Source organism: Amphibalanus amphitrite, unplaced genomic scaffold (assembly GCF_019059575.1).
Source record: "Amphibalanus amphitrite isolate SeventyFive unplaced genomic scaffold, NRLGWU_Aamphi_draft 000318F_arrow, whole genome shotgun sequence".
Classification (NCBI taxonomy): Eukaryota; Metazoa; Arthropoda; class Thecostraca; order Balanomorpha; family Balanidae; genus Amphibalanus; species Amphibalanus amphitrite.
In genome coordinates, this window is record NW_024881813.1 from 36,027 (window position 1) to 61,464 (window position 25,438).

The window sequence follows — 25,438 nt, forward strand, 5'->3', positions numbered from 1 at the left end:
TTACAGCGGCGCGACTAGATGGCATTAGTGATAAACGCCTGGATGGTATACTGTTCCGCAACGCTTAGGATCCCGCCCAGAGATGGCAGCACTAGTTTACGCCTGACAGGTATGCTGTACCGCAGGGCTGGAAATCGCGGTTCGGCGAAAACCACGTGAATAATCGGTCGCCGCGATCGCAATTAATGACATTATCAATATTTTGACGAAGGGAACAACAAACCAATACACCTGAGACCGCTAGAAAGGTGACTTTCCGTGAATTGACGTGAGTCATGACTCATGAGTGAATGTGCAATGTTATGAATTAGATTAGCAACCGCGGATACGGATTCTGAACATTAATCGCCAGCATTTAGAATGTTGATCGCTCTCAAATGTAAATACAATACAATACAATACAACACAGCACAACTTCTGAGACAAGTTATCCAAAATCAACGCCGCAGTCGCCGGCACGGGGCACCATCGCGGTAGACTGCGGATACACTTACCCAAGGCTATATAACACTTACCAGAGGACGGGATTACAGAAGATACTGATGGGCACCAGCGCCTCCCTCCAGGAGATCATGTCGGCGTCGGTGCGGTTGCGCGCCGAGTACGCACCGAAGCTGTCAAAGCCGCCCATCCACCCGCGGATCATGGGTGCCGGTGGCCGCACGGCGGGACGGCCCGCTCTGCTCTGAGGGACGGACCGCCGCGTCGGCCGGCGGCGGAGGGCCACTCGTCTCGAGCCGCGCGGCACGCCGCTCAGCAGCGCTGACCGCCACTCCACGGCCGCCGATACGGCGCGCGGCTTTGTGAGGGTCCGCCGACACAGCAGCCGGCCCGGCCGGCCGTCAGCGGACGCAGAATAGCCCCGGCGCAGTGTAATCCGCCGGCCGGTCAGCACGGCGCGTCAGCAGGGCCGCCGCTCCGGATTACGCTGTCAGAGGATCTGCAGACGCAATACGCCGCGGAAGGCCCCGGTCCGTCACGGCATGACGTAATGATCGACCGGTGCCATGGAGGTCAGATCGGCGCAGCTTGGGACCCTCGCTGCTTGAACCGGGGTGAGAAGACCGAGACCAAAGCTCCTCTAAACCCGTTAACAGGTCAACCATGCACGAGCATTTTCATGTCCTCGCAGCGCGGGGGAACATGATATAAAATGTTCTGTATCAAAGCTAGAAAAGTGCGAGCAATCAGCGAATTCATCGATGCATGAATTTATTCGCAAAGCTTCAGCTTACGCAGAGTAAAACAAAACGCCATATTCGAGCACTTTATTTCACGAACAATCCGTCAGGGTGGCATATTTTTAGCCATTCACTAAATGGCCGAACTGAGCAATACTTCAGCGAATGGTTTGACCTCAGCGACATAAGGCTCAGCAAACTGAATACCTCAGGAACATGGACTCAATAAGGTCACATCAGCACAGGGACAGTTCGACGGACAGCACGGAGCGAGATCACCAAGCCTGAAGAGCCACGGACAGAGTTTTTAATACTGGTGCAATGTGAGATAGCTCTGAAGACGGCACCGTGACTGCAGTGCGAAACGGCGGGACCACTGGGACCACTGTAATTACGGGCAACATCGGTAGTGAGGGTGAACATTCGGGATGTGGACGGTGGGGGTGAATGGCAATAATCGGTTACAACACCGGAACAATTCCGCAGTCCTGTAGGTAACACAGCTACGGGTCTCCCCACAGCACAAAACCATCACATGACGACCATTTCTGGCAGATGAGTTGTAGATCGCCTCAGCCACTTTTTATGTTACAATACCCATCACTCCCAAATGATATAAAAGCCTACAAAACGGTACATTTTTACAAATTGAGGAGTGGCAAAATGGCGAATGAGGTAGCAAAACGAAACGTTTCTTCAGCTTTTTTTTAGAAAAAAGAAACACACAAAGAACCATAAGAAAACACGTCGTTTCCCGACACTCACACAATTATCGGAGCCGACTAGTTTTTGCCGGAGGACCCGAAGCCGCCGTGGCCGCGCTCGGTCTCGTCCAGTGCCTGCACCTCCTCGATGTCTGGGTAGAAGATGCGCTCCAGGATCAGCTGCGCCACGCGGTCGCCCTGCTTCACCTGCAGCTCCTCCCGGCCGTGGTTGAACATGACGACGCCCACGTTGCCGCGGTAGTCGCGATCGATGACGCCGGCGCCGATGTCGATGTGCTGTTTCCATGCGAGCCCGGAGCGCGGCGCCACGCGGCCGTAGCAGCCCTCGGGCAGCTGCACCTGAATGTCGGTCTTGACCAGCGCCTTGCCCTGCGCCGGCACCGTGCAGTCGTGCGCGCTGTACAGGTCGTAGCCGGCAGCGTCCTTGGAGCCGCGCTTGGGCAGGATGGCGCTGGCCGAGAGCCGCACGCAGCGCAGCACTGGCCGGCCAGCAGCCGTCGCCATCTTCTTCGGCGATGGAGACTCGCAGGGGGAGCTGCGCACGTTCTGGTTCACCTCGGTCAATACAGACGCCGACATTTCTGCAAACATAAAGACAAGCAGCAAATATGATAGCTATAAGCTTGCTAACCACACTACTGGAAAGTTTAATACCTAACCCTGACCACTATTGCATCCTTAACCCTCGCCAGCCAAGGGGGGGGGGGGTGCCACAGCCACCCCCATAGGTTTTTTTTTATAAACAGAGTTGTCAATAACTTAATTCAACAACTTAATTCAACAACAATGCCTTTTTCCACATATTCAAGACTTCAAGACTTCAAAACTTCAACTTACTAAGCTTCACTGCTGACTGTGTTAAGCTTCCTTATTGTCCAAGTTCAAAGGTTACCGAGCTCAGGATGTTAGGCCAAGGGTTATACTGTGCCTGTGGTGCTACCCATACCCCCTTGCATCATTGAAAATTGGCTCACACCTCAGTGCAGTGTGCACCCAGCTGGCTGCATGGTGTGGTGGTTAGGGTGCCTGAATGGCGCCTCGTGATTGATTGGCTGAGGGTTCGCAGCCGGCTACCCGCAGGTATTTTTGGCCTGTTGATCTGTTGGTAGGTTGTGGATTGTAGGTTTCAGGTTGAAGATTAGGTTAGGTCAGGTTAGGTTAGTTTTTGTTTGGTTAGAAAGGAGCATCTCCTGGTATAGCACCTCTCCTTGGCTGCAAAAACCAAACACCTTTGCTTAAAGGGAAAATCTGCTCAACCAAGCCCAAAACTAGCTCAAAGCTGAACTGTTGAGGAATGTTGATAAACACAATGTGGAAAACATGCCCGAAAATAGTACCTACCTACCTATTGCGCCAGTGCAAGTGTATCTTTGAATCGATCAATTCTCACCTTAGAATAGGAGTAACAACAGGTATTTTTCTTTATAGCAATAACTATAAAAACGTTCAAGTTCCAACGAGGAACAACACACAGACACAATCCGTCCAGTCCAGCTACAGGCTACTTCCAACTTCCCCTTTGCTTCTCCCGCTCACGGTATATTAATATTGATATAAAGATCTGCTCCCGCTGATTCTTGCTTATCGCGCGCGCGCGCGTTCAGCGATTCCTTCGCATTTCCCGCCAAATTTTGGAAACAGCACCGATAGTCGTTGTAGATCGATCCCAGCTTTCAAGACAGGCTTCACCTCTCGTACTAGAAATTGGACACTATTCAACTCTCAATAAATCGAAAAGTGCGAAAGTCAACTTTAACCCATGTACTCACGTTACATCTAAATTATCGTGATTTCGGTGATTTCCTATTCATCCGGTGCCAATGGTCAGAAAAGTGATGGGAAACGCATTGCCCTTTGAAAGGGAAACGCCTAAAATGCTGCCTATTTATTGATCACGACTTATTAGTTTCCATTTTGACCTTGCCGTTGATTCATGATTCATCAACGTAATTTACGAACCAATTTCGTATTTTACTGTACGTTTGATCCAAATATTAAAGACCAACGCTGAATTCTCCGTTTGCTATGATTGCTAGTGTAAGTAAAAACATAAGTTAAATTCATAAGTTGGCTGCAAAGTAAAGGAATAACATTCGCCACAATTGTCGACGAGATCAATCGAGTGAGGACTAATTTTACTTCAGATTTATTACAGACATATGACGTCATTAAACTCTACGCTTCTGCTAGTGATTTTTCCTTGATTTTTCCCAGTAATTTTCTAGCAAGTATAATGATGATCGTCCATTGGTGGACATCAGTCATTTCATCCCTTCGTTCCAATTACAAATGTCTTGGTTCTGGCATAATGATACGCTATGACCTTGTTCAAAGCACGCCTCCAGAGTATATAGAACACCTCAGCCTCTTAGCAAGTTTTCTGATATTTATTCAATACTGAGTTGAAATTGTTGTGAGGGGGCTGGGGCGATTTGCACTTATACCAGCATATTGTGCAGGATATCCTTTGCCCTTCTGGTTTCAACCTTAATTTACGTCCTTGCGCCAGAATTTTCTCAATCTCTGGAGGTAGGGCTTTTATTTATGTTATATTCCAGGGTTTTTTTGCACATTGGCCTTAGTAGGTTAATCAAATCATATTTATTTGTTTTTATGGTTGTGATGTACATGTTTATTTCTACTGGTTGAGTGCTGTCAGTTGTGCCGTTTTTAGTTTGTGCGTACCTAGTTTGGCACTTCTGTGCATGTCTGACAGTCTCTGTAATCATCAGGTGATGTGTGGCTGAGATGCGCCTGAATGGTGCACCAGTCGGACAGCATGCAGTGCCGCAGGGTGCGCTCGATGCTGCAGCTGTTCCTGCTTGCCACGCTGGTGTTCACTGTTGTGTACCTGCTCAACAGCAGCCAGCCCAGCATCCACACCCTCGTCTCCGAGACACACAGACAGCTCAACAGCCTCAAACACATCAACCTCAAGGTAGGTATGCACCTGGCAAAAATCAATTTTCAATTATTTCAAATGTTTTAGATTAAGAGGTTGACTCTTAGAGCTTGTGCTAAGCAGAATGAGTTCAGCAGTTCTGAGCATTCATGATCTTATTAAGGTATTTGGAGGATGTTGGAACTCGAAGGATTTAGAAATGGATGTGAAACATCCCCACAGGCACATAGCCTACTATTTAAAGTACCATGGCTAATGGCATGGTGTGTCCCACTCACCAACTTCAATTGACTGGTTATTCCTGCCAGCTGTAGACCATTTCCCTCTATATTTTGAGCATGTCAGAGCTGTTCAGCCTACTCTACCCACTTGGAGTCTAAAAGTCTATAAATAGAGGTACTGGAAGGGTAGTATAGCATGGTTTGTGAAAACAAAGTTATTGTCAAAAGTCAGTAATAATTCATATCAGTAAATATTATTGTTTATTCATTCTAGCTAAATACTGATTCTTATCTGACATTTTAACATCTGAAATAAAACACATTCGGTCAGTTGAGTTTTGTTTTGAAACAGATTATCAACATTAACCCTCGCCGGCACAGGCCATTTTGCGTCCTTCGACGGCACAAGGGGGGTTGGTACGACCCCCCTCGCGTTTGGCCCCTGATCGAGCTAGAGCTTCGCGGAAAAAACGAGCGTGCTGCCCGTCACGAGAGGAAGCCGATGATACCCAATTTTAAGGTCCTAGGTCATCGGGTGACCTTCCGGGTCAGGTCAATGACCCGAAAACCGGGAAAATCGGGACCTGTTAGAAAGTCGTAAAGTGTGGCTGCTATGTCGTTTTCCGGGGTGCTGATCACGAATATCGTGTTAGTTTTGATCAGAGATGATGTCTTTAAGCATTTAGACCAGGTCGGGTCAGGTCAGGTCAGGTCAACCGGTAGGGGTTGTGACGGGTATTCGTAATACGTGTCAACCACCTCTGACAGCTTCGTAACATGTTACGAAGGCACCAAAACTACTTCGTAAATGTTCAAATGGTTGCTAAATTCGAATTCAGCTCCAAAAACTAGCCTAGAAACATGTAAAACTCGAAAAAGTGAACCGAGGTCACCCGAGGTCACCAAAGGTCAATGACTTGACTTGACCTTCAGGTGACCTTGACACCCACCCTAATGTATGGGAGCAACATCAAATCACATGTTTGAACGTTTGAAACCAAGAAAAGCTTGCAAACGCGCGGCTAATGCGAGCCAACATACGCCGAATCGTGATTCCGGCCAAACATGGTCTCGGAAAAGAGGTCACAACTCACAGGTCAAAGGTCATTTGGGTCAGGGTCATGAAATTTTCAGAAAAGGTGTAAAATTGATCAATGCGAGGGTACTGAAAGTTTCGTCGCGATCGGCCGCTTCTTACGCGAGTTATTCGCGAAAAACCTTAGGGGGCCGGGGGGGTTGCATCAACCCCCCCCCCCCCTGTGCCGGCGAGGGTTAAAAGAGCAAAAGTGATGGAATGATTGTTTTAACAATGCCAATAATTTGTGTATTTTTAATGATAGCTGGTGTGTAGGTAATCAAGATATTTTATGTTGAGCATTGTTAGATAAGTGAATTGGGCATTCCTTTTTAGTTTATGAGTATTATCAAAATTTTGCATTCTTAAATTTCTTGCAGGCGGGATTATTTCCCGTTTAAACGGCCTTTGTTGGGAGCATGTGTTATTTGTTACGTTTAGCACAGTGCATCGGCTGCTGCACATTTAGCGACCCGTTCTCGACAGCTGGTGACTGGCCTCCGACCCCTGACTCTCCTCAGCTGCTACCAATGCTACCGTGTCTATAAACACCTGTGCGGTGCACTCGTGTGCGCCCCAGCGGTGTTTTGATGTGTATCGATCACGAGCCAGCGTGCGTTAACACCCGCAAATCGACTAGACGTGTCCTGCTGCCTGCAAATAGTGGCCTCGAACGAATCAAAAACAGTTTTTCTTTATTTCGTCGTTTTTGGGTCAGATAAAAAGGGATGGATGATATATTTTGTAATACGTCCGTTGCCGTGCATCTTGTTAGTGTATTCGAAGTAGCCCTTTATTCCCAGCAACTTCCGTGATTCTGCGAGCGAAGCCAGCGATCCCAGTTCGCCTGATCTGAGTCCCTCTGAGCGTTGACGTGGTTCCGCGGCGTCAGCGTGACCACATTGTTTGCCGACAGGAGGCGTTGCATTACGATTAACGACTTGGGGTGTTATTGACACCGTTATTCCGTCAGGAGGCGTTACATTACGCCGATTAACGACTGGAGGTGTTAGCGATACCGTTATTCCGTCAGGAGGCGTTACATTACGCCGATTAACGACTGGAGGTGTTCACGACACCATTATTCCGTCAGGAGGCGTTACATTACGCCGATTAACGACTGGAGGTGTTCACGACACCATTATTCCGTCAGGAGGCGTTACATTACGCCGATTAACGACTGGAGGTGTTCACGACACCATTATTCCGTCAGGAGTCGTTACATTACGCCGAGGAGCGGCTGAAGGTGGACAGCAAGTACCTGACGGCGCTGGGCTTCACCAGCTCGCCACGCGTCTTCCCGAACCACACCTGGACCAACGTGACGCTGCCCGTCATCGTAACGGCCGTGAGTGACGGGCGGGCTCTGTGACGGTCAGTGGCGGCCGTGAATGACGAACCGGCCGGGCGTGAGGGGTCGTATGGTCACAACCCTGGGCACACATTGGGTGGTGTAACCTGTGAGGGATGAGGCGATGCGGTGTGAGCTGTGACTGTTACTTAACTGGGTAGGGACCACTGGACGTGTGACGCTACCGTAAACATGTATCCCCTCGGACCGGTTCGGACAGGGCGACGGGCCTGGTGCTACACCCTGGTCCGGTATAAATGTGCCACTGCCCCGCCCCACCATATCCCCTTAAGGCCGGCTCCGACAGGGTGACGGGCCTGGTACTACACCCTGGTTAATGTGCCCCACTATATCCCTCAGACCGACTCACCTCAGGGTGAGCGGGTGACGGGCCTGCTGTAACTGACCCCCCCCCCCCCCCTCAGGCGGCCTCTGGTCAGGGTGAGCAGGTGGCGGGTCTGCTGTAACTGACCTCCCCCCCAGGCGGCCTCTGGTCAGGATGAGCAGGTGACGGGTCTGCTGTAACTGACCTCGCTCCCCCCCCCCCTCAGGCGGCCTCCGGTCAGGGTGAGCAGGTGACGGGCCTGCTGTAACTGACCTCCCCCCCCTCCCAGGCGGCCTCCGGTCAGGGTGAGCAGGTGACGGGTCCGATGTTACTGACCTCCCCCACCCCTCAGGCGGCCTCTGGTCAGGGTGAGCAGGTGACGGGCCTGCTGTAACTGACCTCCTCCCCCCCCCCCTCAGGCCGGCTCTTGTCAGGGTGAGCAGGTGACGGGCCTGGTGTAACTGACCTCCCCCCCCCCTCAGGCGGCCTCTGGTCAGGGTGAGCAGGTGACGGGCCTGGTGTTACTGACCTCCCCCCCCCTCAGGCGGCCTCTGGTCAGGGTGAGCAGGTGACGGGTCTGCTGTAACTGACCTCCCTCCCCCCCCCCTCAGGCGGCCTCCGGTCAGGGTGAGCAGGTGACGGGCCTGGTGCTGTCGGCACGCCGCCACCAGTCGCAGCTGCCGGTGGTCGTGTTCGACCTCGGTCTGGGCCGCTACGAGCGGCAGCAGCTGGAGGCCAGCTGTAACAGCTCCATGTGCTGGCTGCAGCAGCTCGAGTTCGCCGCATACCCGGCCCACCTGGACGAGCTGCGCACGCGCGCCTTCGTGCCCGTCGTTATACAGGTGAGGCGGCCGGAGATAGAGGGGACGGAATAGCGGCCACGGCCAAACGGACGTATTAGCAGAGGCTCATGATGGTAACAGGCCGACTGCTTCTGACTGCCAGGAGCCGCCAGTTTGGAATGCAGCGCCACAATTGAAATGCTGCAATAAATCGGCTGACGGTAAAATTTTCATCTTACGTGCTAGCTTTGGCTTTCTTTAATTAGCGTTCAGAAAAAGTAGTGAGATAGTCGAACTGCTCAGAACATTTATTTGCATCTTTTTTTTCGTAAGCTTACTACGTTTCTGCTCTTTCCACATATTTGATTGACAGCCCTTTATACTCTCTTGACAGGAATTTGGTTGTTTTTTTTTTCTTCTTACAGTTAATTTCCCGCCTGGCGCCTACGTAGGTCGTATTTTCATAGTCACCGTTTTCAATGAATAGAAACTGTTATGGAACGTGGTCCAGGTAATTCCTCGGGTATTGTCGGCGCGGTACTTTTTAAAGTACACCCCGTTCAGGTTGGACTGGAGGCATTTCTCGTGGTACCACCATCCACCGCGGTGCGACCGGGCGCAGTTGCCGGCGTACGGGTCGTGGTCCCTGTCGTAGGTGGTGAACCGCTGGCCCGAGTGGGTGCTCAGGCTGTCGCCGGCGTCTCCGCTGTAGTTGGACACGTGCAGCCGGAAGCCGTCACTCTCGGGCGCGATGCTGAACTGCCCGTACAAGGCGTGTCGGCGACGGCCCTCGAAGTCCTCCAGGTTGACGCGCAGCTCGTAGCTGCGGTCGGTGGCCGCGGTCAGAGCCGACATCTTATCGAGTCCCCACCAGAACTCGCCGTCCAGCCGGCCGAAGCCGGCCCGGTAGGCGGTCCAGTTGCGGTAGAAGTTCTCGCGGGGTTCGATGTCGTCCCGGCGCTGGATGACGGTCCACCGTCCGCCGTCCGCGTCCAGGTCGCAGAGGGCGGCCACCTTCTGCGGCCCTGCCAGGCCGGTCTGCAGCAGGTGGACGCCGCTCCGGGCGCCGGCCGGCAGGTCGCTGCAGTCGCGCACCGTGCCCGGCCGGCGGCTGGGCGGCGGCGCGCCGGCCTCCTCCGCTAAATGTTTCTCCAGGATATCTGAGGTCACCTGGAGCTGCTGGGAGAGGCTGATCACATTGTCTGACAGCACCCTGACCTTGAGGTCGTACGGCTTAAATTCGTGCTTTACTTGATCCAGGTCACTGGATATCTTCTGCATCTCATCACGATCATCTTTCAGCTCGCCATCCAGATTGATCAAGTGGGAGGTGATCTTTTTCAGCTGCTCACTATGTGACTGAATTTGATGTTCCAAAAGATCTAAGCGGTCAGCTGTGTCGTCATGCACTTGTGAGCCGCTCTGAGGGTGGCTACTCTGGGAGTGGCTGCTCTGGGAATCACTTCCAGGGCTTCCGTGACTTAATTCATCGGACAATATCTGTATCTCTCTCGAAATATCTTCAAAGCTGGTCTCGAGCCGAATCAAGTTGTGGTTGATGTCCTCTATTTGTTCGTCTTTTTGCTGAAAATCTGTCCGCACTGATTTAGACATACGACTAAGATAATCATCGATATATCTAACTTGCTCCGATGTCGGCCATATTTCTTCTGTATAAATGTCTTCCAGAAGGCTGTGAAGTTCTTGGATATTTGCCTTTTGCTTTTTCGTTTTATGAATATGCTCACGCAGCCGATGTGCCAGTTCTTCTACCTCAGACGATAATTCATTGGTCTTGCTGTGCTGCTCTGTTATTGCGTTGTAGAGGTCATGAATGTTAGTTTGTGTAAAATAGCTGATGTCCACGTCGTCCATGAAATAGTCGCTGATGGTGTGTGCCTCGGTCTTGGCAGCAGTTTGTGCTGGAGCGAACTGCTCAGCTTCAGAGTAGTCGCAGTTCACAATACCGAGACTGAGAGCCAGAAGAACGACGGCGGATACCCGCACTACTTGACACCCGTGACACATCGTGTTGGCTGATGTTTCGCCAAAGTGGTAGAACTACCGTCCGGAGGACTACGTTGGGCTGCTGATTGACAATCTACATTACTTTATTTCATGACACACTGATTTAAATAGATGTATGCGTATGTTTTATGTGTGTCGTACTCTTGGATGAGACTGTTTTTCACCCTAATTTGTTGCCGAACTAAAAAAAAAAAAAAACTAGAAAAGTTGTATAATGATGAAACAAATTACTAAGCCATGCCCATGAGCAATAACAAAATATTTGAGATTTTTTCGTGGCATTGGTGGCATTCTTCGCATTCTTTTTTCATTTCATTGTGTTCACGTGCTTCACGTTAGTATCACCTTCCCGCCGAAATATCAAACACCTGCATTCAGTGGCACCAGCGGCTTATGGCGCCAATGAGAGCTGCGCCACCTCATCAGAAGAAAACAACAGTGCTGAAAATAAAATATATTTTTTCACTGATAATTTCATAATTCAGATTCATGCATTCAATCAAGCCTTGTCACTAGTTCTGCTGGTCGTTTTGGCTAGGTGTTTTTCAAGTTTTTCTGAAGTGAACTGCAGGTCGTTAGAAAGTTTGATGACGTGTTCTGACAGTGCGCTGATTTTCATACCTTGGTGCTGAAGTTCGTATTTCATGCGATCCACATCACTTGATGTTTGTCGCATCTGGTCGCGATTGTCTTTGAACTTGCCGTCCACGTGGTTCAAATGGTTGGTTATCTTTTTCAGCTGCTTGCTGTTTGTTTTAAGTTTCTGTTCTAAAAGATCTAAGCGGTCAGCTGTGTCGTGCACTTGTGAGCCGGTCTGGGAGTGGCCGCTCTGGGAGTGGCTGCTCTGGGGGTGGCTACTCTGGGAGTGGCTACTCTGGGGGTGGCTACTCTGGGGGTGGCTACTCTGGGAGTGGCTACTCTGGAAGTAACTTCCGATGTTTTTGTGACTTAATTCATCGGATAATTTTTGTATCTCTTTCGAAATATCTCCAAAACCGGCTTCGAGTCTAAACAAGCTGTGGTAAATGTCGTTTATTTGTTTGTCTTTTTGCTGAAAATCTGTATGCAGTGAATCAGACACACGACCAAGATAATCGTCGATGTATCTTACTTGTTCGTAGGTCGGCCATATTTCTTCTGTATAAATGTCTTCAAGAAGGCTATAAAGTTCTCTGATATGTTCCTTTTGGTTTTTCGCTCTGCGGGCATGCTCGCGCAGCCGATGTGCCAGTTCTTCTACCTCAGACGATAGCTGGTGTGTCTTGCTGTCCTGTTCTGTCATTGCGTTCAAGAGGTCATCCATGTTCCTTGGTTCGAAGTGTGATATCGGATGTCGCTCGTCGTCCATGAAGTCGCCCATGCTGATCAGTGTCCCGGACATGGCCGACGTTTTTGATGGGGTAAATTGCTCAGCTTCTGCATTTTTGCAGTTCACAACCTTAAGACCAATAGCCAATAGAACTACATCGAATACCCGCACTAAGCACCGGTGCCGCATTTTATTAGCTTATATTTCGTGAAGGTAGTAGGGAAATATAGTGATTATCGAACACTCAAACTGTATTGATGGCTGACACTTTTGGCTTTTCACTGACTATATGCGATGAACTTGAAGCAGTTGGACTCGTAGTAATTTTACGTTTCTCTTAATCAATAATCACACAAAAGAAAACTAAAGAAAGGCCTGGAATTGGCATTTCGGTGGGCAAAAATTTTATGTTATTTGTTTTGCTTGGTAGTTTTCGTGCGTGCGTATTTCAGGCTTACTCACGTGCATCAGGTAAAATATCACCTTTCTGCCGAATATTGCAACACCTGTGTTCAACGGCACTTCGAGGCAAGATAACTACATAGAACAAGCTTCGAGGTGCCGATAAAAGCTTCATTTCACGGCACTGCTGATTGCTGAATCAGGTGTTCTCATTTTTTTTCGATGTTATCATCTATTTTGGTCAGCGGACGCATCTTGTATTTAGTTTCAGTACAGATTGGTTACATTTCTGTTGCACATTGTTGGTTTTGTGTATCCGGTTTTAGTATATTTTTATTTTCATGCATACTTGCATCATCGTTTATTTTGAATAATGCTCGTAGTCACACAGTTGCACGAATCACCTCTATGGCTCATTTGGATCGCACTGTGTTTGTCGGATTTTAGCATAATGTGTCTGTCAGACTGTCAATGTGTTCGTGGACCGCTCACCGCTCCGTGGACCGCCGGCCAGCTCTGGCCGTCTCCGGGGCCCTGTCCTGACAGTCCCGCCGGCCAGTTCTGACTGCGGGGCTCTATCCTGCCTGTCCCGGCCAGCTCTAACTGCGGCCGTCTCCGCCCGCAGGAGGTGCTGAACAAGGCCGGCGCCGTGCTGTGGCTGGACGCCAGCCGCCGGCTGGTGCCGCACAGCAGCGCGCGCCTGCTGAAAAAGGCGCGTCAGCTGGGCGTGCTGGCCTGGCGGCTGGACCTGCAGCTGGACGAGCAGCTGGCGGCCGTGCCCACCACCGCCTTCACACACTACAAAATGTTCGATTACTTCGACGCCAACATCGAGCACTTCTACTTCCACAAGATGGTCTCCGACGAGTGAGTAACCGGCTGGAAATATATTATTATTTCTTAGCTTCCTCGATGTTTGACATGTGTCACCGGCTCGCCGCTGGTTCGTATGCAGCTGACCTCTCATTCCAACCACCGGGTCTGACCACTTCGTTTGGCCAGCTCCATCTGACCACGGACTGCCCAAGTTATTAGACCGTTTGGTTTGACCTCTCCGTATGACTGCGACTCTATCCAGTGACCGCTTCCTATAACCGCCCCTCCTTCCGTCAGGGCGCTGCTGATTTACAACACGCCGGCGGTGCACCGGCAGCTGATGCTGCCCTGGCTCCGCTGCGCCCTGCTGCCCGAGTGTGTGGCGCCCACCGGCGCCCAGGCCGGCGGCTGCCGCTTCAACAAGAAGCCGCACTACAGATACTCGGGCTGCCACGGCTACGACACGAGCGCCCTGAACGTGGCGCTCGGCCTCATGTTCCGGCCCGACCGGACGCCCTACATCGAGACGGAGCGGCTGGAGCGTGCCGAGGAGCCCGACGGAGGGCTGGGCGGCGACAACAGCACGGCGGCCGCGCTCTGAGGGAGAGGGGGAGAGGGAGCGGCGGCGGGAGCTCCGTCTGTGACATCACTAGTCCGGGGAGAGGGGGGGGGTGAACAAAGGCTCACCGTGTGGCGCCCGTCTGAACGCTGTGCGGGGCTCAGATATGCATGCTGTATGTGTGTGTTCGTGAATGGAGCGTTAGGCGATCAGGGCGTGCGGCGGTCCTGCGCCCGCAGCTGTGGACGTTTGTCCGCAGATGGCAGCACGTTCGCGCTGCCAGGTGGCGGGCCGCGCCGGTGGCAGATCTGGGCCGGCCGCCCGCATCGGGCGGTCGTTGCTGCGTCGCCCGTTCGTGATGGCCCGGTTGTGATTTGATTTCGAGTCGTGCTTTGTACGTATGTGTCGCTGGTAGGGACTGAATCCACTGCTGGCCGCGGCGGCTGAGTGGTCCCGTTTCTTCTGATACTCGCAATGTCGCCCCTTTTCTCAACATGACGTCCGCGGCTGTAGGCATTGCTGTACGGACGTGTTTTCTCTGTGTGTAGTAATCGTGTGATTCCAGGCGTTCTGCTGTAGCCAAGACCGTCTCTGTGTATCCATACTGCCCGCCAATCGAATTTTATTGTACTCTGAGAGGTTTGAGACTCCGTTTTGGTGTGATGTGGCCGACAATAGGCCTCGGGTCGAGTCGGTTCACTGACAGGCGACCCTCGGCAGCGCTTTCTGTGCCGGATGTCTTGCCAAAGGCGTCCGGCCGCTGGTGCATCTCTGTGCTGTTGGTTCGATTCAGTTGTCTCAGGTCTGGCCGCAGTGTAGGCGCGCGCCTCCCGTGACGGGTGTGTCGGTCGATCCTCGTATACACGTGTGAATCAGACGTCCGTCCGTCTCTGCACATCTGTGGGCGGGCAGGAGGGGAGATATGACGGGCGGCGCGGCACGTGGTTTATGGCCGCCGGCAGTAATTGCCAAATATGGGAGGAGGGAAATGAGACGGCTTTATTGGGCGGTACTCCGGACTGAAGCCACTAATTGTGAGGACGGAACGACTCGCGATCAAAGTCACGGGGATTGGGTGCGTCCGAACCGGCCGTGCTCGGTTTGGTAGCGGAGGTTTCATCCGATACCCCGCGAGTAGGCGCGACAGAAATCCGATAACACCTCTCGCCCATGGCCGGACCATCACTCTCCCGTGCCCGCTCTGTACCACCAGTTGCCCACGCACCCTCCCTCCCCCTCCCCCTCCCTCTGTCGGCGTCTCGGGCCGGTGAGTTATGATCTGCTCCCGTCCGCTCGGACCGCCGCTCCGCCGCCTGGACGGCCTGGTTTATATCGGTGCCCCTCCCCTCCCCTGCGGCGGCCATTTTGTCCGCCTGCTGTGACCGGCGGCCGGTCGGGTCGGCCGGGGCGCCGGTCAGCCTGGGTCAGGTGCGGCCCGCCGCGGGCGTCTGCCCCGTCCACTGGCTTCAGGGCCGGCGCCGGACGCTGGATCGATGGCCGCCGCCCAGCCCGGCCGGTCGGTCCGACGGACCAGCACGGCGCGACGACAGGAATGCGGGCGCACCAGCGATAGCGACCGACGCACCTACCCAAACACCTGCCGCCGGACTGTGTTTGCAGGGGAGGTTTCCATGGGGAGAGCGGCATCTTCTGGGTATCGCTCGCGTCAAAGGTGGCTCATTGAATTTTTAATGACATTGGTTTGCCCACCACTCATCACTACACCTTCTTGTACTTACCACTGCATGCTATGTCAAAGCATGTCAGAGACGAACATAAGACTACGACACTGCGGAGTAAGGTCTGAACATTTATTTACTTTTTGCCAGTTTTGCTTGTCTGGGCAGTGACAAGGCCGTTGAGTGGTCTGACCCAAAGAATTATGTTCTAAATAGCCGGCTGGGCAGAAATGAAGGGTCGGACAGGCGTGCTCTCTGGCCGTCTCCATGCAGTCGGCCGAATGCAGGCCGGCGGCTGCAGCGGGCCGCCGCCTTACGAGCGAGCGGCACGGCGGCACGGCCGGCCGCAGGTCGATGGCGCCATGGTCAGACGGCGTCATCGCGACAGCGCCCGGCGGAGGCGACGGCTGACCCCTCGCCGACACCATGCGACCGAAAACGTACACAGCGTGGAAACGGGAGGAGCGTCCCTCCCCATCTATAGTCCTTCACACCATATACCATTCGGTTTTCATTGGTGGGTTTCAGGGATTGATGATTTGACCACGGACATGCCACATGAAAAGTCTGTTGAGTTATGAGCTACAGTAGCTTTTTATCCAAAGCAATATATCAAAATATTTATCAACTTCGTTTTCTCCTTGTCAGATTCAATGCCACAGTGCATTGAATCCTTGAATTGGTCATCCTTGCTGAAAGGGAAAGGAAGTTTTTTTTAGAATATGGTAGCACTGCAGGTAATTTGGTAGCGACGACAAACGCAACACGTTTTTGGCGCAAAACAATTTTGAGCATTCCACGGAGCATTCTGAACATTTGAATTGAAAATGTCTGTAAATATGGTCATGATTTGTCCGTTTTGTCAGATATTTACGGAATAAAAAGTGTTGGATATGTGTCAAGACTCTATACCAACATAAGAGCATACATTCATTGTACATGAGGAACTCTCAGTTTTTGTCTCAAATGACAATTGTTGCTCTTGTGACTCACCTGAAGCTTTCTGAGTTCTCTATATACCGTGCTGCCGGCTCTGGCTTTCCTGCGAAACTACACGGTAAATACGAGGCCTAAAATGGTTAAATATGTACGTTAATGAATTATCTATATTGCGAAGATAGTGATAGCAAAATGATTGGTGACGCCATGCACTCGTCGGTGTGCATTGTGATACAGGTAATCAGAAGGTGAAGTCGAGTTTAAACTTGGGCTCCCTAGGTATTCACCTCATCGTGAAGCTCATTACCATGAAGGTGTGTATGTGAAGTAATGCCCAAATTACACATGATCTCCGATCACAGATGAAGGTTTCCTTCTTTTCAGAAGTTTCATGTTCAACATAAATTGGTAGGCACACTCAAGCCGCATCCGCGTTTTTCTCCTGAACTGAAACAAGCCACGCCTTTAGATGCCTTTTCCTCTATCAGCGCCACGATTTTTATCCCACTGATGTCCCGTGTCCTGTCCTTTAGGGCGTCCCGTCAGCGATGGTGTTGGTGAAGCATCCAGTGTCCAGTTTCCGAGCGACCCAGCGCGGCTGCTGAGTGACACTGAACCGTACTGAACGACTCAGCCGACTCGTGACTGCGCGGCTGCCGCTGCTGGTCCGCCATTCCATGATCCTCCGAGATACCGGGAATCCGCCGATCGTCATCGGTGAGGTGAGTTAGTATGCATATATGATATGCGTGCCGTTCGTGTTGTGTGGTATAATCCATCTACAACTGTCCACGCAGAAACACTATGCTTTCAACAGCACTTCAAAAACAATTCATCATCGATGAAAGGTGGGTGGCTGATAGCACAACTCTTAGTTCCTCATTTGAACAAAAATGATTGAAACCTAGTTCAATGAACAAAGTTTGTAACGGTGACCGAAATGGGAGCGCTTTGTCAAAGTCCGAGGTTTTACGAAGTTGCCATTTGCTACCCATCTTTCAATGTTTATTCAATCAACTAAGAATTGTCTGGAAGCAATGCGCAGTTTGTAGCCGTATTGTGATTTTCCTTTGAAATCCGAGAAAAGTGGTGTCGCAACGTAACTGCGTCTGAAGAATGTCCCAACTCCCAACATAGGCTACTGCTCACTGCCATTGTAACGTGACAGCGCCTGAAGAATGTCCCAATATAGGCTGCTGGCTACTGCTCACAGCTATGGTGCTGTATATAAAAAAATACTGTGAAGCTGCGGTTTTATTGGTCTTCCATCACTTTGTTTGGAGTTTTCCCTGCAAAGTGTGAAGTGTGGGATTCTGTGTATTAATCCTTTTTTTGTGGGACCAGGAACCCAGTGCATGGCCTAAACCGCCGAACGAACAGGTCTGCAGACCGGTTATAGGTACCAGGGATTACGTTATACTTATTTCCCGGCAAAATAGCCGAACGTAACGAGAATCTGCTTCGTTGTACTAAAACACCCACGGCGCTCGACTCTTACCCGACCTGGGTTAGTTCATGACAACTTCTTTGAAAACAATTAACTTTTTAGAAACTTCTTTCATGCAGATTTCACTTGTTTAAGATGTGACCTGGGCCCAGTTCATATAAGAAAGGCCAGTCGGGCAAGTGTCACTTTTCCAAAGTACCACTTTTCAAAAGGACACTTTTGGTAACATTGGTGCCGGTGTGTAAGGGTGGCTATGCCTATATGAACCCGTCTGTCGGGTTCCTCTTTCCAATAAGTGTCCCTTAGCAGCAAAGGGGCTCTATATGAACTGAGCCCTGGCCTCAAATGGCCGTTCACAACAATCAGTCACTCCAGTGGCTGTCGTGCTGCCGGTCGCACAGGGGCTGCGTCCCAGTCCCGTTCAATACCCGCGGCGAGGGGTTCCACAACGGATGGGGGCCCGTCAGCAGGCCTTACCGGGCCGTCCTGTAGCCAGCTCAGCCCCAATCGCGCCATCATGCGGGCCCAAAAATGAGTCGGCCATAGTCGGACTGCAATGGAACGCCTCCGTTTCGTGAGGAAACTGGTTGCCGATACACAATCACGGGCTCAAGGACCGTCCGGGACGGCGCCGTGAAAGGCGTAGCATGACCGTCTATCCTGGTGACATGGGGCTTCGTGACAACCCTCGCGACGCTCGGGACTTTGCATGGATACAACCGCTATCCGCTACATCAAATGAGATGCCACTCGGGACGACTGGAGTCCAGTTTGGCGCATCATGTTTGCAGTTCGGGCTGCCTACCTTACCCTCTCGATCTGTGTGCTCTGTTCCGACTGAAGTTGTTGCTGACCGTCAGCTCTGGACGAGCGGTGCTGTTTGTCGGCGTGCTCGGATGACCGGTCGTTTACGAGGATCCCGCCACGTTGGGGTCCCTTTCCGCCGGGTCATGGGTCCATGTGTCAATCCTCATTTCTGAGGACCCCGGCCTACGCACGGACCCGAGAATGGGCGCCAATGAACGGCGATTGGAGCCATCAGAGGAGGCGAGGGAGAACGGCTGACGAGACCGGCTCACTTCCCCGAGCGAGGTCAGACGCGTCGCCGACCTTCCGGCAAATCTGGGCCGGCCTCGTCAGCTTTCAGCGAGCTAGATGTACTCGCAGGCAAAAACTTCAACGGGATATTGGCACATGTGTCTGAAGCTGTTTCCGTGCTTCTTTTGCGTATGCAACATCACTGCTTACATTTTGTTCAATTATTTAATGGGTCCCAGCTGACGTATGTCCTTTTTTAATGTCTGCTTTTACAGGTGCATGCGATTCGCACCCCATTATATTGCGGCATTTTAATCAACTACGTGACAGAATGCACTTTTTCCGGCGTGCTGTTTTCTTTTATTAGCCCCCAAGCGCCATGCCTGAAGCGACACAAAAACGACACCAAAAACAACATAAGAACGTAGCGTACCCCGGTATATAAACTTTTTACACCTGTTTCTCATTAGCCTCACGGCTGCGTCTGCTCCCATACCCAGCTGTGGCCGGCTCGCCGCCAGGGCCGGCGAGCGGACGGACGACGGTCGTGCCGATGTAGCGACAGCGCGTCCCCTCCCGGTCGGACGGCCCGGTCAGCGTCTGTCCACGTGTGCATTATGCAGTGACGCCCATCAGATGGGACCGTCATGAAAATGCGCCGCTGGTCCAGCCTTGAACCGCGCTGTGTCGCCGAGGCCGTGCCGAGGGGGCCGGCGGGTCGGCCTGTCACCAGGGCGGCCGGCGCGCCGCAGGAGGCCCCGCTGGACGGGGATGCGCCGTCCGATAGTGTTGGAAACCCGAGCCGGCCGCCTCTGCCGGCCCCCGGGAGCGGGCAGCGCCACCCGAGCCGGCGCGCTCCGCCCGGCGCCCTGTGTGTCCCACCCCACTGTCCTGCGGCAGCTCCGGAACTGTGTATACAGCGGGGAGACGAGGTGACCCGCGCTGCTCCCGCTCGGCCGGAGGACACGCGCACTGGGCGGCCACCCCAGGCCACGGCGGTGTCGACATCGAGTCGGACACCGGCCGTTTGTCAGAGCGACTCTCGGTCTGGGTAGTTTCCATTTGTGGCCGGCCACGAGACGACTCTGCTCGGACAGCGGAGCGGACCGGCGCGGAGCGGCGACACTCCCCTGACAGGGGCCAGGAGCCGCTCTAATGCCGCGAGGCTCCACGACCGCTCCGCTCCAAATGATTTCGTTTCAATTAATTATGTTCCGTTCATTCGTTCGCTCGTGTCAATCAGTCTGCGCCCCCCTGTGGCCGGGGTGTGTCCGAGTCCGGTCGCGCTGCACGCCGCGGTGCCAGTGACACCCCCGGGCGCTAATCGTCCCCCTGCGCCGGTCGATTGGCGCTGCTGGACTTTTCCATTCGATCGGCCGCGTCCCCGGGCGGGCCGACCACTCCCCGTCTGGACAAACGGTAACCAAACACATTGCACGGAAGCGTAGCGGCGAACGGCCTGCAAACGTCAGAGGGTGGTCCAGTTACGGCCCCGTGTGGCGCGGGCAGGGGCGTGGAGCTGCGCCCCTTCCAGTGAACGGCCGCGGAGGCTCAGAGCGGCCTCCAAGATAGCCGATGCAAGAAGGTTGGCGGCACTGTCGTGCTATCTCGACTAACGGAGAGTTTGATAAACCCCGCCATGTTTCGCTGCGCTCGGAATCGAGACGAGGGCGCCGGTTGTATAATTGTGCACGGTACTGTGAAGGGGCGAGCGGCGGCCGCGGTGACCGGTCTAACCATAACTTCCTGGTGTCCGGGGTCCTGTTAGGCACTCGGACCGGGAGTGAGACGGCCTCAGGAGGGACGCGGCGCCTGTCAGTGGCAGCGCGTCTGACCCAGATGCTCGCCACAGTGACACCGAACATGGTGTCTTCTGTCCGCTGTCTGCTCTCCATCACCGCTTTACAATATCCATTGGACGCAATGGCAATGATATGGATGTTGAGACAGCCCCTAGGGTGGACGATGGACATGGGTCGTTTCGGCCACGACCGCTGCTGGTATGGTGTGAAATAATGACCAAGCCCGCCGCTCCGTAGATTTTACATAAATTGAATAATTTTTGTTATCCTTCTGAGTTCTGAGAGAGCTGAGATTCTTCTGAGAGAACTGGGAGCACAATGCGATTCTCCCAGCCGATGTTGAATTGTTTTTGAGACATCGACAGCACCCGATCGTCTCACTAATGAGGGACACATCCGGCTAATTAGGACGGCCTCGATGGCTGGACCTGAAACCCGAAACCTGCACCGCGTCTGTCTGCCGGCATAAATAAAAGCTGACATTGCAAAAATTCCTAGCGTGATGGTAAAGAAGAGCCGTGAATGCTACGGCCTTCCTTTTTGATACGGTACGCTGTCATTTCGGACCTCCCTACCAATTTAGCTAATGGCACTAGGCTTTCCAGGGCCACTGTTTCCCTGGTCCCAGCCAGCATCGTGTTTACATAATTGGAAAGGTGCTTTGCCAAGCTCGTAATGTACAGGGTGTTTCACTAAAAGTGTCAAAAAGTAAATGCCTATTAAAGATATATAGAATATGCAAATCACGTGTCCGCGTACGTGGCTTTGTTGCAAATTTTTGGACATTTATTATTTATCCATTTAAGATATATTTTACACTCATACGGAGCGAGGGCAGGAGGCCAAAGTTACTAGTCATTTTTTCCTTATGCAGAACAAGAACAGGTCATTTACACCGCAACAGGAGGGATGAATTACACTTATGTACATTTGGTGCCATCAGAAACATTGAAACCGTATGCCGACTTTTCAGGAAACTTTTTACTCTCTCACCTCGCTACGTTCCAGATTATAAAAGTTTCAAAGGGCTTGTTGAGAGGTTTAAAAGGGTTCCTTCGATGCCGGTTCCAGTCCAAAAAAGGCGGGGTTGCCCCCACCTCTCGGCGGAAACCGTTGAGAAGGTCAGGGTCTTTTTGAGGGCCTTTGAAGATAACAAGAAGCTAATTCCAACATCAGAAATAGCCAGGGCCTTACAAGCTATTAGAATCAACCACTGTAACGGCTGTAGCCACCAGGAACTGACTGGACCAGAAGCTCCTGGGCCGAATAATCAGCTGCCTCGCCGCCCGCCCCTGGCCAGCGCGAAGCCCCGATCTGTCACCGCTAAGCCTCTGGTTTGGTCAGTGACAGTAGCTCTCGCAGAGCTGAGGAAGACTCAAGTCGCATCACTTCGGGAGCTGAAGAGCACAATTCAAGGCTTTGCCGACAGTCTGGACGCTGAAGATGAAAACGGGCTGTGAGGCACCTCCGGACACGTGCCGAAACGGTGCATCAAAAGAAGGGGCAGATGTGTGGAATAGGTTTGAGTGACGGTGATATCGTTTTTATATATTCAAATGTCCAACAATTGCGGATGAAATGATATGCAAATTTCCTTAGAAAACATTGTTATTATGTGCATTATGACCTTTTACTTTTTGACACTTTTAGTGAAACACCCTGTAGTATGGATGACACGCAAGCCGGCCTTCAGGAGGCGCCATTATAAATGGGACTTTCTGGTAACGAGAACCTGGACAAGTCTGTGGCAGTGCCGAGCCGCACCTTGTTCCAGTACCAAGTGGTCGGGTCGATACAGCTCAATGTTCACTCAATAGGTATTCAATCATGATGGTCGATATATGCGCCGCAGCTCTTCGAAATATGAACCAGTGATTGGCATTTTTTCCGAATATGCCTTGACTGGTGAGTGGGCGTCTTCCGTTGGAAAGTTACTTCTTGTAGAAATGCCCATAGCCAATACGTTGTTCTTCCAGGGCCTGGTAATGACGGTTTATGGCCGCTTTTGTCGGGATTTGTGTGGCCCATCGGAGTGAAGACACTATAACCAAAATTTACAGGATGGGCTGCAGAAGATTAAGATGGGTCGGCGACCACTGATTAGAGCAACTGAACTCGATTATGCCAAAGCTGTAAATCGGTTAAAATTGTTCCTTGTTTGAATTGTTCCTGCAGCCAGTTGAAATTGGGTCGGTGGCGAATGGTGGTGAATGTAATCTTCAGTCTTCATCGCGTATGTAGTTTATCTGCCGTTTTGGATAAGCCGTCTGTTTGACCTTATTCTGTCCTAATTCCTCCCTAAGCGGGGTGCTGCCGAGTCGCCTCTGGCCGGGCGCCGGGCGCCGAGTCGCGGCCCCTCCCTGCCCCCCGGAGTCTCGGCCCCTCCCTGAGTCGCCGCGGGTCACTCGGGCCGCCGCCGGCGGTGACGCGGGTTCCGCCCCCCGGCCGGCCGCCGCGCCGCCCGGTTGGCGACACGGCCGTACTAGAACTGTCAGCGTCGAGGGGCCGGTTCGGCGAACGCGTCCGGCGCGGCGTCTGGAGACCATCAGCGGTCCGACCGCCGCGTCAGCGCCGCTCCCGGCGGACGGAACTGCTGTCAATTTAGCAGCAGTTTGATTATCCAACTACAGTTTGATATTCAGGGTGCGCCGATTTCGCCCAAACCTACCCCAGTGACCAAGTCTGTCACGCTGAGCACGAATCTGGTGTCAGAAATCCGCTATTCTCAACCGATCACCCAAATTTACCGTTTTTGAGTTCGTCCATCTACAGATTGACAAACTCCAGGGGCCCTCGATTTCGCTCAAAAATGGGTCTAGGGGACGAAGTCTGACACGCTGAGCACGAATCTGGTATCAGAAATCCGCTATTCTCAACCGATCACCCAAATTTACCGTTTTTGAGTTCGTCCATCTACAGATTGGCAAACTCTAGGGGCCCTCGATTTCGCCCAAAAATGGGTCTAGGGGACCAAGTCTGACACGCTGAGCACGAATCCGGTGTCGGAATCCGCTATTCTCAACCGATCACCCAAATTTACCGTTTTTGAGTTCGTCCATCTACAGATTGACAAACTCCAGGGGCCCTCGATTTCGCTCAAAAATGGGTCTATGGGACGAAGTCTGACACGCTGAGCACGAATCTGGTATCAGAAATCCGCTATTCTCAACCGATCACCCAAATTTACCGTTTTTGAGTTCGTCCATCTACAGATTGGCAAACTCCAGGGGCCCTCGATTTCGCCCAAAAATGGGTCTAGGGGACCAAGTCTGACACGCTGAGCACGAATCCGGTGTCGGAAATCCGCTATTCTCAACCGATCACCCAAATTTACCGTTTTTTAGTTCGTCCATCTACAGATTGACAAACTCCAGGTGCCCTCGATTTCGCCCAAAAATGGGTCTCAGGGACCAAGTCTGACACGCTGAGCACGAATCTGGTGTCAGAAATCCGCTATTCTCAACCGATCACCCAAATTTACCGTTTTTGAGTTCGTCCATCTACAGATTGACAAACTCCAGGGGCCCTCGAATTCGCCCTCAAATGGATCTAGGGGATGAAGTCTGACACGCTGAGCACGAATCTGGTGTCAGAAATCCGCTATTCTCAACCGATCACCCAAATTTACCGTTTTTGAGTTCGTCCATCTACAGATTGACAAACTCCAGGGGCCATCGATTTTGCCGAAAAATGGGTCTACGGGACCAAGTATGACTCGCTGAGCACGAATCTGGTGTCAGAAATCCGCTATTCTCAACAGATCACCCAAATTTACCGTTTTTGAGTTCGTCCATCTACAGATTGACAAACTCCAGGGGCCATCGATTTTGCCGAAAAATGGGTCTAGGGGACCAAGTCTGACACGCTGAGCACGAATCTGGTGTCAGAAATCCGCTATTCTCAACAGATCACCCAAATTTACCGTTTTTGAGTTCGTCCATCTACAGATTGACAAACTCCAGGGGCCATCGATTTTGCCGAAAAATGGGTCTAGGGGACCAAGTCTGACACGCTAAGCACGAATCTGGTGTCAGAAATCCGATATTCTCAACAGATCACCCAAATTTACCGTTTTTGAGTTCGTCCATCTACAGATTGACAAACTCCAGGGCCCCTCGATTTCGCCCAAAAATGAGTGTAGGGGGCCAAGTCTGACACGCTGAGCACGAATCTGGTGTCAGGAATCCGTTATTCTCAACCGATCACCCAAATTTACCGTTTTTGAGTTCGTCCATCTACAGATTGACAAACTCCAGGGGCCCTCGATTTCGCCCAAAAATGGGTCTAGGGGACCAAGTCTGACACGCTGAGCACGAATCTGGTGTCAGAAATCCGCTATTCTCAACCGATCACCCAAATTTACCGTTTTTGAGTTCGTCCGTCTACAGATTGACAAACTCCAGGGGCCCTTTATTTCGCCCAAAAATGGGTCTAGGGACCAAGTCTTACACGCTGAGCACGAATCTGGTGTCAGAAATCCACTATTCTCCACTGATCACTTAAATTTTCCGTTTTTGAGTTCGTCCATCTACAGATTGACAAACTCCAGGGGCCCTCGAATTCGCCCTCAAATGGATCTAGGGGATGAAGTCTGACACGCTGAGCACGAATCTGGTGTCAGAAATCCGCTATTCTCAACCGATCACCCAAATTTACCGTTTTTGAGTTCGTCCATCTACAGATTAACAAACTCCAGGGGCCATCGATTTTGCCGAAAAATGGGTCTATGGGACCAAGTCTGACACGCTGATCACGAATCTGGTGTCAGAAATCCGCTATTCTCAACAGATCACCCAAATTTACCGTTTTTTGAGTTCGTCCATCTACAGATTGACAAACTCCAGGGGCCCTCGATTT

The 25,438-nt window shown here is 52.0% G+C and overlaps 3 protein-coding genes across 10 annotated transcripts in view; 2 read left to right on the forward strand and 1 right to left on the reverse strand.

Annotated features, from left to right (window-relative positions):
- Positions 1 to 1,254: 1,254 nt before the first annotated feature.
- LOC122388340 (deoxyuridine 5'-triphosphate nucleotidohydrolase, mitochondrial-like) lies at positions 1,255 to 3,774 on the reverse strand. 2 transcript variants are annotated; one of them, XM_043379349.1, is made up of 2 exons: positions 3,676 to 3,774; positions 1,255 to 2,487 (listed from the first exon to the last, which is right to left on the reverse strand). In XM_043379349.1, exon 2 carries the CDS (start codon positions 2,483 to 2,485, stop codon positions 1,964 to 1,966), a length of 522 nt encoding a protein of 173 aa, XP_043235284.1. In that variant the 5' UTR covers positions 2,486 to 2,487; positions 3,676 to 3,774; the 3' UTR covers positions 1,255 to 1,963. The 2 variants fall into 2 exon arrangements, with proteins under 2 accessions (XP_043235284.1, XP_043235283.1); XM_043379348.1 differs by having other exon boundaries at positions 3,297 to 3,759.
- A 430-nt stretch (positions 3,775 to 4,204) lies between these two features.
- On the forward strand, positions 4,205 to 14,550 carry LOC122388333. Of its 6 annotated transcripts, none has more exons than XM_043379332.1 (7): positions 4,276 to 4,435; positions 4,639 to 4,844; positions 7,318 to 7,452; positions 8,392 to 8,622; positions 12,927 to 12,957; positions 13,042 to 13,168; positions 13,415 to 14,550. In XM_043379332.1, the coding sequence occupies exons 2-7, from the start codon at positions 4,665 to 4,667 to the stop codon at positions 13,716 to 13,718; spliced, it is 1,008 nt and encodes a 335-aa protein (XP_043235267.1). In that variant the 5' UTR covers positions 4,276 to 4,435; positions 4,639 to 4,664; the 3' UTR covers positions 13,719 to 14,550. The 6 variants fall into 6 exon arrangements, with proteins under 6 accessions (XP_043235264.1, XP_043235263.1, XP_043235266.1 ...); XM_043379333.1 differs by having other exon boundaries at positions 4,300 to 4,319; XM_043379329.1 differs by lacking the exon at positions 4,276 to 4,435 and adding an exon at positions 4,205 to 4,252 and having other exon boundaries at positions 12,927 to 13,168.
- A 1,590-nt stretch (positions 14,551 to 16,140) lies between these two features.
- The window catches only part of LOC122388326 (autophagy-related protein 16-1-like), a 109,075-nt gene continuing 99,777 nt past the window's right edge, over positions 16,141 to 25,438 (forward strand). Inside the window, exons 1-2 of one of the 2 annotated variants that reach the window (XM_043379307.1) lie at positions 16,141 to 16,412; positions 16,828 to 17,016. The gene's annotated coding sequence lies outside the window, so the exon portion shown is untranslated. Of the gene's footprint in view, positions 16,413 to 16,678; positions 17,017 to 25,438 lie in introns of both variants that reach the window. The other variant, XM_043379305.1, reaches the window with a different exon arrangement.

Excerpts from the sequence above, each read along its gene's own strand:
- LOC122388340 (XM_043379349.1), bottom strand. The coding sequence starts at position 2,485 with ATGTCGGCGTCTGTATTGACCGAGGTGAACCAGAACGTGCGCAGCTCC.
- LOC122388333 (XM_043379329.1), top strand. The coding sequence starts at position 4,665 with ATGGTGCACCAGTCGGACAGCATGCAGTGCCGCAGGGTGCGCTCGATG. Across the intron at positions 4,845-7,317 it reads TCAAACACATCAACCTCAAG|GAGTCGTTACATTACGCCGA; the intron begins GTAGGTATGCAC and ends TTATTCCGTCAG. Across the intron at positions 8,623-12,926 it reads TCGTGCCCGTCGTTATACAG|GAGGTGCTGAACAAGGCCGG; the intron begins GTGAGGCGGCCG and ends CTCCGCCCGCAG.